The 13,627-nt window shown below is 37.7% G+C and overlaps 1 protein-coding gene across 10 annotated transcripts in view; it reads right to left on the bottom strand.

Moving 5' to 3' along the window:
• Positions 1-13,627, bottom strand: part of LOC139708322 (uncharacterized) — a 127,506-nt gene that overhangs the window by 9,607 nt on the left and 104,272 nt on the right. For 9 of the 10 annotated variants that reach the window (XM_071620277.1, XM_071620278.1, XM_071620283.1 and 6 more), the window contains 21 exons: positions 13,256-13,397; positions 12,872-12,913; positions 12,462-12,521; positions 12,016-12,039; positions 10,774-10,938; positions 9,306-9,371; positions 8,425-8,666; positions 7,806-7,947; positions 7,413-7,454; positions 7,076-7,135; positions 6,103-6,195; positions 5,747-5,988; positions 5,369-5,510; positions 4,964-5,005; positions 4,594-4,656; positions 3,826-3,849; positions 3,495-3,653; positions 2,644-2,709; positions 1,814-2,061; positions 836-977; positions 303-362 (listed from right to left, as the gene is read on the bottom strand). In XM_071620277.1, coding sequence (XP_071476378.1) covers positions 303-362; positions 836-977; positions 1,814-2,061; positions 2,644-2,709; positions 3,495-3,653; positions 3,826-3,849; positions 4,594-4,656; positions 4,964-5,005; positions 5,369-5,510; positions 5,747-5,988; positions 6,103-6,195; positions 7,076-7,135; positions 7,413-7,454; positions 7,806-7,947; positions 8,425-8,666; positions 9,306-9,371; positions 10,774-10,938; positions 12,016-12,039; positions 12,462-12,521; positions 12,872-12,913; positions 13,256-13,397 — 2,266 coding nt within the window. The remainder of the gene's footprint in view (positions 1-302; positions 363-835; positions 978-1,813; positions 2,062-2,643; positions 2,710-3,494; positions 3,654-3,825; positions 3,850-4,593; positions 4,657-4,963; positions 5,006-5,368; positions 5,511-5,746; positions 5,989-6,102; positions 6,196-7,075; positions 7,136-7,412; positions 7,455-7,805; positions 7,948-8,424; positions 8,667-9,305; positions 9,372-10,773; positions 10,939-12,015; positions 12,040-12,461; positions 12,522-12,871; positions 12,914-13,255; positions 13,398-13,627) is intronic. The other variant, XM_071620281.1, reaches the window with a different exon arrangement.

Raw genomic sequence — 13,627 nt, 5'->3', positions numbered from 1 at the left:
TCACCACAACCAAACAGTTAACTGGGAAGTCGGTCAATTCCATTTTCCAAGGAACAGCTTTTGTGTATAAGACACTAAATTCTGTAAGAAAATCATTTTGAACGCTTGCGTATGAATTGCATGGATAATTCTTTTATTAAATCTTTTGATATCACTTTCAAATCGTCACTTCAAGTGAGCAAAATGTTCATGAGGTTGGGAGGGAATCTACAATGCTGAATTTCGAAATTCTGGTTGTTTACACTAATCAACAGAAGAGCTTTGACCAAATTTGGAAAATGAGAAGAGTTCTTCTTTATTACCTGCAGTTGTTGCTTCCGTAGAGGATGCCATTGTGGTAGGTGGCGCAGTAGAGGATGCCCCTAGTGTGAGCAATCACATTTAATGGAAAAGTATAATTTTGCAGGTCAATTATGTTGACACCATTACCGTGCTAGATATCAAAGGAGTATGAAAAAGGCTCTCCTGTGATTCTTATAAAAGGTGATGAAAGATATACATTTTTTTTTGTATTTTCATAAATAAAGAGGTGCTGCATTATAGGGATTTTAGCGAATTGGTATTGCTGTAGTTTCAAATAGTATCACTTTTGGCTTTTGGACGTACAGGCTTGTCTTTGGAGTCTTACTAGGTTCACGGTCTACGGAGAAATGGAATTCACAATGGAAAATGGAAAATGGAAACATTTTTACGTCTGTAAAGATACGTATCAATTTTCTGTAGCTTTGCAAACATAATTTTTCCAACAAAATTATATTTTCTCGAATAGCAGGAAAAAGTAAGGAAGCAGTTATGAGAGTGTGGTTAACCAAATTATCTCTCAAATTGCACCTACCTTGGCAACCGTAGACTTCGATTATATTCACGGAGCTAAGTGGAGCTCCAAATGTTGCTTGGATGGCCCGCACAGTTCCCAATTCGGATGGAAGCCAGAGGTTCGTTGCAGCAGTGTCACTCAAAATAAATGACACTTCACCCTATGTAGAGAATAAGACATAAGAGTGAACTTATGTGCCAGAAACGCAAGGTTAACAACAATATCAGCTTCCCAAAATGCGAAGTGTAATCATTATCAATATGTATGAAGTTCTAATCATAGCAATAAAAAAAAAAAATGCTGAAATATATTTTCATGGTATTTGGGAGTCAAATCTTTATTTTTCTTTACATTTTAGCCTACTCACCATCACTACAAAAATGCAAGGATAAAAAGATATAATAATGTATGCATATAATCATATACACACATGAATATGTATTGTAGAGTATATAATATATATATATATTATATTGTATATACATATACATATATATACATATACATATACATATACATATAAATGTTTGAAGTAGACAAAACACACACACACACACACACCAAAAAACCTGGTGGTAACACCCACGAAAAACAGTGTACTCTGAAACACTGGCACTGTATTGAAGGAAAAGGGGAAAACTTTTGTTTTATATGTAAGGTAAGTCTAATGGAAATAGATTTTATGATACACACATAATTATGTATTATATATACATATGTAATGTGTTATTACATATATATATATATACATATATAATGTGTTATTACATACATATATATATATACATATATAATGTGTTATTACATATATATATATATATATATATATATATATATATATATATATATGTGTGTGTGTGTGTGTGTATCAAGTGGTGTGAAAGAACATAAGAGTCATACTGCAAGAAATTATTCTCATTCACATCTGTGCAAGTAGATGTACATCTCATCTCATTTATGAAACTGAAGGCACAGTTCGCCTGTTGAAAAATTCACCTGATTATCTGAATCTCCGGATCCTGATCCTGAGAGGTCACCGGATCCCGATCCCGAGTCTGCGTTTTCGGTAGGAACAATAATCCATGCATCTCCTTCGGCGCGCTTGATCCTAAATGTTACCGTTGTAATTCTACTCGCGCTGATGGCAGGTAGTTTGATTCCAGTGATAGTAGTAGGCTGACTGAAGCTTGCTTCGTATGTCAGAAGACTCACTGACTGCAATGGCTCCTGTGGCTCGTAGCATTCTGCAAAAACAAATTGAATCGAACACACAAGGATTGAACATACAGACTTTGTATCAATATAACAACTCGCTGTCAAACGAAGTACATAGGTTGTGCAGAACGAAACGGAACGTGTCATCATTAACGGCCTGGAAGGAAACACCCCCTCAGATTTTATTTATTTATTTTTTTTTTGCGTTTAGAGGTGTAACAATTATTCCTCGCGAAAGGGAAAACACTTTCTCGAGAGGATGATACGACTACCAAGTGACTGTCAAGTGTCACATGACAACGATAGACAAGGCAATATTGGCATATAGCACGGTCTACGTAAATTGCTTCATTTGAAACAAGCCCCGTCAGCGATCAGTCAAATTGAGGAATATCAGAGAATAATGTAACCTGAAATGATGTCACTACGACCAAACTAGCATGATTTTGATTCTCGCTGCCTTAGTCGGGTGATTTCATTTTGAACCATGACGGAATATTATAAACAGCATTTAATACCTAAAATCAATTATTCCTGCCACCGTATACATGGTATATGGCATAACCATGCACATTTAGCGTACAGTAGTAAGACGTAGTCATGTTCATTACCCGGAATAACAGTCGGTTCTGTCGGAGCCGAAGTTGTGGTCACTCGAATAGTAAAGGTTGTTACCTCTGAAAGAGAGCAAGTTCAGAAGACAAGTGCGTTCGGGCAGGATATGATTATTTTGAATCTCTACACAAGTGCATCTCGGAGAGATATGAATAACATGAAATTATGTTTAAGCGAGCAACGCTTATCAAAAATGCCTCCCTCGTAAGCAAGCTCAAGTTTTCTTAATCTATCAGTCAAATCAATCAAAACAATTTGAAAGGAATCCCTTCTGACGAACTGAATGTGGTAGTAAAATCATTGTGTTTCAACTGACGTCTTCCTTGCATGGCATGGTGTTTGATTAAGAAAAAAAAATGCTGCTAGTTTTGAGTTTGCGATGGGAAACTGAGATGACGTGCTTGCAGGGATGCAAACCTCGGAAACAGCCGCTCAGAAGGTATACTTTTGGTGGAAAAAATATTACCGTCACCTTTTCAGCAATGAGCTTATGACCCCGTAGTGGTACAAGCGTGGGAAAACAGTATTTTGCATGAAATCAGCAGTATGTTTTTCTTTAATTTAAAAATACAACAACTGCAAAACACATCCAAAAAAGGAGAGGTGACATCTGTTTGTGTGTTTGTTTGTGTGAGTTTGTTGGTTTGTATCGTCTACTAGTAACCCTTGTTGAGAGTACTTACTTTAAAGTTAGGGAATAGAACACGTAAGCGTATGCTCTTGTTCGAAATACAATATTCCTGTGTGGATACATTCTTTAATGACGCCAAGACGTTATAGAAATGGTCTGCCCTTCACAAAATTAAACCATGAAACACAAATCATATTTATTTGCTTTGGGCATTACCTGGTGTTGTTGGTTGTTCCGTTGCTGCAGGGGTAGATTTGACAGTCGTTGCTTCAGGAGTTGCAGTTGTCTCCAAGATCTCCACCGTAGTTTGCTTCATTGTCGGAGCAGCTGTGGTTGTTGTTGGTCGCGGCATTCGAGTCCTGGGAGTTGTGGTTTCTGCAAAATAAATGAACGCGAAACTTGTATAGCTGGCTGACATTCTGGGGAGAATACGCTGAGTGATGACATTGAGGAAATGTCCACCTATTCGAATTCCATTCTTTACTCAGGAAACTTAAAGGACATGCCACTGCGTCAGTAATTAAATGACAACGTAGGTGATACTTACCCGACAGACCAAGAGTGGTTGTTTCTGTATAAGGATGGAAAGATGAAAGAAATCGATGGGACAAAAAGTCAAGTTAACGAAGCTCAAATGGCGGCCAAGTAGCTACTTTCTCTATCTTAAAAAAGAAGATTATTCATGTCGTTATTTTGGCGGTATATGTTCACAACAATGCAGGAAATTGTCATCCTCACTCTAAGTCAGTTTTGTACATGTATATTATTTTCAAATAAATTCCACACTTGGAAGGCCTACTAGAGACATACCAAGGGAAAAATCATGCTGTGTTCACGGAAGGGAGTGTCATGCGAAAAAAAAAATAAATCATTTGTTTCACAGGCAGGTGAATATATTTATAGACACGATCGACGATTTAGACTTGCATGGGACTAGATCACTAAAATACTCGGTTCACCCAGGAAGAAAAATTCGAGCATAGATGATGTGCTGCAAGATACCGATTGATGCAGAGATTTTATAGAGTAGGGCTCTAGATATGCAACAAATGTTCACTATCCCATATTTCGTTTGAATGCTCTGCCTGAAAGCCAAATAAATGAAAGAGGAGAGAAAGAGAGAAGAGAGAGAGAGACAGAGAAGAGAGGGGGAGATTTATAAAACATATGGAGTAAGCCTTTCACGTTTCTATATGAGTTGAAGATTGAAAGGGAGAAAGACGAAGAATTTTGAAGATGTTGGTTATCTTTTCGCCTAATATTTGAACGAAATGTGGGGGACAAGAAACAGAAAGATCAACGTCATCCTTATTACCTGCAGCAGTTGTACCTTCAGTTGAAGCAGCCGTTGTTGTTGATGGAGAAGTAGGGGATGTCCCTATTGTAAGCAAACACGTTTGAATGGAACGCTCTTACTTTGCAGGTCAATGTTCCTGATACTGTGTCAGCTTGGATACAAAATTCGGTGCTGGCGGGGGGTCCTTAGTGTAATTTCGATAATTATTGTAACAAGAATCATGCTAACTTACTGAACAAAAAACAAATCGAACACAGGTTGGCGCCCTGCTGTGGTCTTAAGGCTGCAAGGAGTATTACTTTGTGAATGTTTCATGATTTTTAAACAAACCGAACAAACCCAAGATTCTATTTTTCCCCCTATTCGTAAAAAATATATTACATATTACCTGGCGGGGAGGTACCTCCCGTTGTTGGAGCCGGGGTGGGTCCTACATTTAATGACAAACAGAGGGGAAATGAATACGTAGGGACTTACATAAGGAAATCGATCTTGCCGCATCTAAGAGCTGGAAATGCTGCAAGTTCACTGATTACGGTGTACATAGCAGGCGGAGTAATGAATGTAATGTGCACTGTTTATTAGAACACGGATAAACAATCAAATGTTCAAAAATAAATCTTAGTACATTCATTTTTTAGAAAAATTCATGATCACGACAGACAATTTCGACAGAACTGCTTGAATTCTAATCGTGAGCGAGAAGTCTGCATTCAAACTCGAAAGAACTCTTCCACAGTAGGCCTATTTAATACAAGAGTGCTGTTTGTGAATGCGTTTAAATTGCACCTACCCTGACAGCCGTACACCTGGATCTCATTTCCGAGATTAAGGGGAGCTCCAAACGTTGCTTCGATAGCTCGTACAGGCCCCAATGCGGAAGGTAGCCAGAGATTCGTTGAAGCCGAGTCACTCAAAGAAAACGTTACTTCGCCCTGCGTAAAGAATACAAGAAATTAATCAATGCATGAGTACCACTCTCCTGTTTGATAGCTGAAACAATCTTCATAAAATGCGAATGCAAACATGTGAAATCAAACACACAAAGGGTTATAAAGTGGAAGGTACAAGTGGAAAAACTGTCCTCTTTCGTCCTATAACGTCTTGATACAAGTAGTAGTAAAGCATGTTCTGTGTAGAATAAAGGGATACTTGTCTGTTGAGGACTCACCTGATTCTCTGACTCTCCCGATCCAGAACCGGAGAGGTCACCAGATCCTGAGTCTGCGCTTTGGGCAGGAACTATAATCCATTCATCTCCATCGGTGCGCTTGATTCTGAACACCACTGTAGTCGTTGTACCAGCGCTGATAGCAGGTAGTTTGATTCCAGATATAGTAGTAGGCTGACTGAAGCTGGCTTCGTACGTCAAGGGACTCACTGCTTGCAAAGGCTCCTGTGGCTCGTAGCATTCTGAAAGCAAAGGTCAATTTTAAGTCTCAGTTTTGGTTAAATATCTTTGCTACATGATAGTGTTCCACTGTTAATGTTTATACATGAATTATGTTGCAATGACATGGAAATTACCTGGTGTTGTTGTTGGTTGTTCAGTTGCTGAAGTGGTATATGTGACTGTCGTCTGAGTTGTTACTTTTGGTGTAGCCGTCGTAGCTGTTGTTTCTGTATAAGGTGTGAAAGATGAGAGAAACCCATGAGACAGAAAGTCAATGTTGGGAAGCTCAAATAACAATTAGATCCTGTAGACCAAGTAGGTACTTTGTAAAACGAAAAGGACAATGATATATTGGCAATGCATAACAATGTATTATACTGTGACGATGACCATCTTATCAAAGGATTGAACTGTCAATGTTAGTCAGTGCTGGACATTATTCTCAAATAGATTCCCTGTTTAATCCCATGTTAGAAACATAACATGGGAAAGGTTCCATACTGCAATGTGTACACAGATGGGTAGAGAGTCATTCGAAAACGAAGAAAAGGAAAACTGTTTCACAGGCTGGTGAATATTGCTATGGACACGATGGAAGATTTTGTTTGGCATGGAATTAGATCACTACAATACATGGTGTAACCAGGAAGATAAATTCGAGCATAAAAAATGGGCGGCAAGATCCTGATTGATGCAAAAATTTGGGGTAAGAGGATTCTTGAACTGCAACAAATGTTGACTATCCCACATTTTATTTGAATGCTATGCCCGAATGTCAAATAATTGAAAGGAGAGAGAGGGAGAGAGGGACAGGGGGTGGGGGAGAAAAAAATAATCGTCATAGTAATAATCCTTTGCGCTTACGTTCATACAAATTCTTACCGGCAGACAGGAAAATTTAGTCAATGAGTTCTTTGATATGAATAAGATAGGGAACGTCATTAAGGATTACTATTTCAAGATATTTGCGGGACAGGGGGCATGGGTGGAGACAAACAATTTTTAAACTATGAGTAATTCTTAAATATATCTCGCCTCACTATCGAACGAAATGTGGAAAAAAAATAAGAAAAAGAAATTAGACGAGAACAATGCCTTTTTTATTACCTGCAGCAGTTGTTCCTTCGGTTGGAGCAGCTGTTGTGGACGGAGCAGTAGGGGATGTCCCTATTGTAAGCAGGTACATTTGCATAAAACACGTTTACTTTAAATGTCTATGTTCCTGATAATATTTCAGTTAGTATATAAAGTAAGGTGCGAGGGAGGAAGAAGGGTCCTTTAATGTAATTCAAATGATGTTAAAATAAACATGATTATCCATTGATAAGGTAAATGAGATTTCAGCGTTTGGCGCCTTACTGTGATCTTAAGATTGTGAATGTTTCATTGTATTTGAACAAACCGAACGAACCAAAGATTTTTGTGAAAAAATATGATATTTTACCTGGCGGGGAAGTACCCCTCGTGGTTGGAGCGGGAGTGGTTCCTACGTTTTAAGGAAAAACACAGAGGAAAAATAAATACTTAGAAACACACTTAAGAAAATCGATCTTGTCATAGTTAACAACTTCAAATGCTGCAAGTTCACTGATTATACAGTTCATAGCGTGAGGAGTGAATGTTATGTTTATTATAATCTATACATGGATAAAGAATCAAATGATAAAAGATAAATTTTAGTATATTCCTTTTCTGCGTATCCAGAAGATTTAATGATCACGACAGACACGTTCGACAGAACTGCTTAAATTCTAATCATGAACGAGAATTTTGTTTTCGTACTCGAAAGAACTCGTCGGCAGATTGTTTGTGAATGTGTTGCTTAAATTGCACGTACCCTGGCAGCCATAGACGTCGATTTCATTGCCAAGATTAAGTGGAGCTCCAAATGTTACTTCGATAGCTCTCACAGGCCCCAATTCGGATGGAAGCCAGAGGTTCGTTGGAGCAGAGTCACTCAAAGAAAACGTTACTTCGCCCTATGAAAAAAAAAATAGATGAGTAATAATTCATATTTGATGGATGGACAAAGCAACAGTATTATTCACAAAATGCGAATGCAAATATGAAAATTCTATTATCTACCACTCGCAATTCCATGAACAGGGTTATGTATGTTTCCAAAACGAAAAAAAAAGTATCAATATGATGAATCAGAGTAGATGATCTCTAGAAAAGATATAATTAGGAGAAATACGCCGAAAATCAGAATCACAATCAAAATCAGAATATCTTATATTGTTAACCTTTTCTCTGTTGTGCATGGACATTGGATAGCGTATGAAACGCTTTAGGGTTGGCTGTGCAAATCAGCATATAAAACACACAAATGGTTAAGTATTAAGTACAGGTGGACTGCCTTTTTTTTCCTTGCATAACGTGTTGATACAAATTAGAAGCAAAACATGTTCTATGTATAAATACAAAGAGGAGATACTTGTGTGTCGAAGATCTACCTGATTCTCTGATTCTCCTGACCCTGAACCGGAGAGGTCACCAGATCCTGAGTCTGCGCTTTGGGCATTAAGAGTAATCCATTCATCTCCTTCGGCGCGCTTGATTCTGAATACTACTGTAGTCGTTGTAATAGCGCTAGTGGCAGGTAGTTTGATTCCGGTGATAGTAGTAGGCTGACTGAAGCTGGCTTCGTATGTCAAAGGACTCACTGACTGCAATGGCTCCTGTGGCTCGTAGCATTCTGAAAGATCAAGTAAATTTGAAATACCAATTATTGCTAGAGATGTTGTTTCAACGATAAACTCCCTACCGCAAAAAAAAAACCCAACATACAATGTACGTAATTACGGATGATACGAAACCTTTCATTCAGTTCAGTTCAGTTCAGTTTTTTCTATTTTAGCACGGAACCTGCTTTAGCCAATGATTCTTCATCATTATTCACATGGCTCAGATTATGATAAAGAGATTTGCCTTTTTACAATTCATCAGGCATTTAGTGAAAAATGAAAAACATTGTCTATAGAAGGAATATTACAAATCCCGATCAACTTTGAAGTGCTATATTGTAACGACAGACAAGGCAATATGATAAAGGGTATGATCGACATATAAAATGCACATCATTTCATTCAAGCCCCGTCAGCGGCCAGTCAAACTGTGGAATGTCAGTGAGTGATATAACACGAAATGCCACTACTATAGCAAAATAATGATTATGTTCCTCGCTGCGTTAGTCAAGTAAAAGCATTATGCACCATCACCGACCAGCGGGCCTTTTTCATGAAGACCAATGACATATCTTTAAGCAAATATTTCTGCCGCCGTATATATCGATGAACACAATAATGCACATGACTATGGTAATAATGTTCATTACCCGGAACAATAGTCGGTTCAGTTGGAGCAGCAGTTGTGGTCACTCGAATCGTAGAGGTTGTCACCTCTGAAAGAGAGCAAGTTCAGTAGACAAGTGCGTTCGTGGAGGACATGATAGTAGGAATCTCTACACAAGTGCATCTACAATAATATTGTAGGAAAGATCTGGATTACATGGGGTTATGTTAAAGTCAGCCGCAACGCCCAAAACGCCCTCCCCATGTACTGCAAGCTCTATCTTAATCTTTCAATCAAAACATTGAAAATAATTTGGAAGAATAGCTAAAAATGATACTAGTTTTGAATTTGGCGACGGGTACCTGACTGAGATGACATCAGCGCAGGGATGCCAACCTTGCAAACAATTATAACCGTTCAGACGGCATATTTTGGTGGAAAGAATTTTTGGCTATTAACCTTCCTGCAATGGGCATGTATTGTAATATTTAGGTGAAACAGTATTTTATACGAATCCTGCATTGCATAAAAAAATACTACAAAATGTTGCTTAAAGTAATAGTTGGCACCTCTGTGTGTGTGTGTGTGCGCGCTTTCGTCGAATCTTTGCTGAGACTGCCCATAGAGTCAGGAATAAAACGTGTATATGTATATGCACCTCAAAACAAACAAAAAGTCGCCAGACATGAATTTTTAGTTAAGACCATATTCTGAAAGAGCAGACTTTAAGCTTTAAAATGATGTATAACTCAAATCAAATGGACTCTTCTAATCCTATCTAAATATTGGAAAGAAAGCACAAACTCAGGAAAAGTGTGAACTGAGAAAAGAGGCTCTGAAGTACAGTGTCTATTCAAGCGCTTAATCTTTACCAAACCGTGCTGACTGTGCGATGAATGGGACAAAAAACAGGAAAAAAAAAACACCAGAGTAACAACAATGCAGGGATTATCAGATTAAACTAAAATTAAGCATGCCTCATTAACACATTCTATCCATAGTTAAAGCCAACTTTCCAAGCAGTAGCACTATCCTGTCAAAAGTTATTACAGTTGAAAGTGAAGAGTGTGGACAATGTTTTTCAGAAATGGAAAAGGGATTCTAAAGACACACCTAATCACACTATTCTACCAAAAATGTTCGAGATAAACTGCTAAAAAACACACTTTCCTGCCCGTTTTATGATACAAAATTTTTGGATAATGTAAAAGAAGACCCGTTCTTTCAGAAAATATGAAAAAGTAAAGTTCGGCTAGGTTGACCCATTTCACTTATTTTCAGTCCTCACGCAAAATTAGTGTGTGCGACTTTATGTTCGTTTTGAGGTGCACGGTACCATGTAGTATAGAATGTGGACATGGAGTACATGCGTGTGATCTTGGTACTATTGGGATAACCCTATGTGTGTACCTTCTTATGCAGATTCTTCTGACGTCAAGACGTTAGAATTTGCCCTTAACAGAATTAAACTACACGAATAACATCATATTGCTTTGGGAATTACAGTGTACCTGGTGTTGTTGGTTGCTCTGTTGCTTCTGTGGTATATTTGACTGTGGCAGTTGTTGCTTCAGGAGTTGCAGTTGTCTCCAAGATCTCCACCGTAGTTTGCTTCGTTGTCGGGGCAGCTGTGGTTGTTGTTGGTCGCGGTGGTCGAGTTCTGGGGCTTGTGATTTCTGCAAAATAAATGAAAGCGAAACTTGTATAGCTGGCTGACATTCTACGGAGAATACGCTGAGTGATGACATTGAGGAAATATTCAACTTTCCGAATTCCATCATTCATTCAGGAAACCTAACCCTATAAAGCCCAAGAGGGGGGGGGGCACATTGTGCCCCTACCAGATTTTCATTCGCCACTCCTTGCAATTTTAACCAAATTTGGTGACTTTTCCTAAAATCTTATTCCAAACATTTTGATATGTAATTTAGCTATATTGATATTGCTGGTTGCCACGGCAACCATAAACGGACAACCACGTCAGTCAGATTTTGTGTATTTTTCTGTTCCAATTCCAATTAACAATATTATTATGTATGAAATGGGCGTTTCTTGGCTGAAATTTGCTGAAGAAGCAAAATGTGAAGTAATTTTGGCCCTGAAATGTTTTTCCCTATTATTTCCTTTGTTTTTCTCTGACAACGGCATAAAACAATAGATATAATAGAGATACCTGAAAATACCAGTATTTTCCAAATATTGCCGTTCTATTTTGTGTCATTTTGATTCCTTCACCCAAGGTATACCTCTAATATTATTTGGCTATCACATTATCAATCTGCAAACTTAAAATTCCAATATTATGGAAATATGAAATGTGATAAATATGCATGTATCTATCCCAAACAATACACCGGAGGTCTCACAATGTATTTCTTTATTATGTTATGAATAGCGCCAAATGTGGTGACCTTGAGAAATTTCAACCATAACAAATAATGAGCTTTGACTTACACATCATTTGTGGCAAATATGAAAAATATTAATAAATGATCAGACATATATACTGGGGATACAGAAATTGTACAGAAAAAAATCATGTTTTTAGCTTATTTCCTATGTATTTTGGTAAATAGCGTCCTCTACTGGTGGCCATGAAAAAAAAAATCAAGTACATGTATGTGGTTATGTAGAGTATGAGTTGCTATACCCATGTGCCAAATATGACGATGAAACATCAAACAATAACAAAGTTATAAAGGACATGCCATTACCTCAGTATTAAAATAAAAGACAACGTAGTTGAGACTTACCCGACTGACCAAGAGTGGTTGTTTCTGTATAAGGTGGTAAAAATGAAAGAAATTGGTGAGACAAAAGGTCAAGTTTAGGAAGCTCAAATGGCAATTAGATCTATCCGGCCAAGTAGCTACTCTCTCTGTCTTAAAAAAAGAGTCTGGATATCCACCAAATATTGACTATCCCACATTTCGTTTGAATGCCATGCCCGAAAGTCAAATAACTGCAATGGGAGAGAAAATCTTGATGGTAAAAATCCACACTAACTCTTATGAAATTGGTCGAATGAATTATTGGATATCAGTGTACTAAGAAAAAACTGTAAGGATTACTGTGCAAAAATATTTAGGGGAGGGGGGGAGGTTTTTTTTAAACAGTTGGTAATCTTAATAAATCATTTGAATGGAATTTGGGATACAAATAAGAACAAATAGAAGAAAACCGAGAAGAGTTTTATTACCTGCAGCTGTTGTTTTTTCGGTTGGAGCAGTTGTTGTGGATGGAGCAGTAGGGGATGTCCCTATTGTAAGCAGGCACATTTGAATGGAACACCATTACTTAACAGGTCAATGTTCCTGTTACTATTTCAGCTTACATATAAATTAAGGTGAGGTAGGTCCTTGATGTTATTTCAATATCTTACAAAAAACATGGTTATAATATAGCTAAAACTCTGCAGCCTCATTTCCTTCTATTTCACTATATCATAGTGAAATAGAAGGAAATGAGGCTGCGGAGTTTTGCGCCTAGCTGTCGTCTTAAGATTGTTAATTATAACACTCTTTTGAATGTTTCATGGTATTTGAATAAACCGAACAGACATGATATTTCAAAGAAACCAAAGTATTTTGTAAAAACACAATACATTACCTGGCGGGGAAGTACCTCTTGTGGTTGGAGCCGGAGTTGGTCCTATGTTTTAGGGAAAAACAGTGGGGAAATCAAATACGTAGCTACCTACTTACAGCTAACAAACAAAGTTTACTGATTAAACAATACATAGCAGGCGGAGTAATGTAATATGAACTGTATATTAGAATACGGATAAACAACCAAATGATCACAAATGAATCGTAGCACATTCGTTTTCTGCGTATCTACAAGATTTCAGGATCACACGAAAGCACGTTGAAAGACAGAACTCATTGAATGCTAATCGTGTACAAGATTTCTGTTTTGTAGTAGAAAAAACCTCAATCAAAATATTTTACATAAGAGTCTTGTTTGTGAAAGTGTCGCTTAAATTGCACCTACCTTGACAGCCATAGACATCGATCTCATTTCCCAGATTAAGTGGAGCTCCAAATGTTACTTCGATAGCTCGGACAGGCCCCAATGTTGAAGGTAGCCAGAGATTTGTTGAAGCTGAGTCACTCAAAGCAAACGTTACTTCTCCCTATGTAAAGAATACAGTGAAATTAATCAGTGCACGACTACAAATTTTCTGTTTTATAGCTGGACCACACCATGTTCACAAAATGCAAATACACTCATGGAAAAAACAATTATCTACAAAATGCGATTGTATTAATGGAATCATGTTTGCCCAAGAAAAAGACAGGGTATCAATATGATTGATCAGTATAGATGATCTAAAGAAGATTGACAAGTAGAAATGGTACACTG

The sequence above is a fragment of the Diadema antillarum genome, unplaced genomic scaffold (genome assembly GCF_040938485.1).
Source record: "Diadema antillarum isolate AM-2024a unplaced genomic scaffold, OU_Dant_1.0 seq00001325_RagTag, whole genome shotgun sequence".
Taxonomy (NCBI): Eukaryota; Metazoa; Echinodermata; class Echinoidea; order Diadematoida; family Diadematidae; genus Diadema; species Diadema antillarum.
This window is presented reverse-complemented; position numbering and strand designations above follow the sequence as displayed.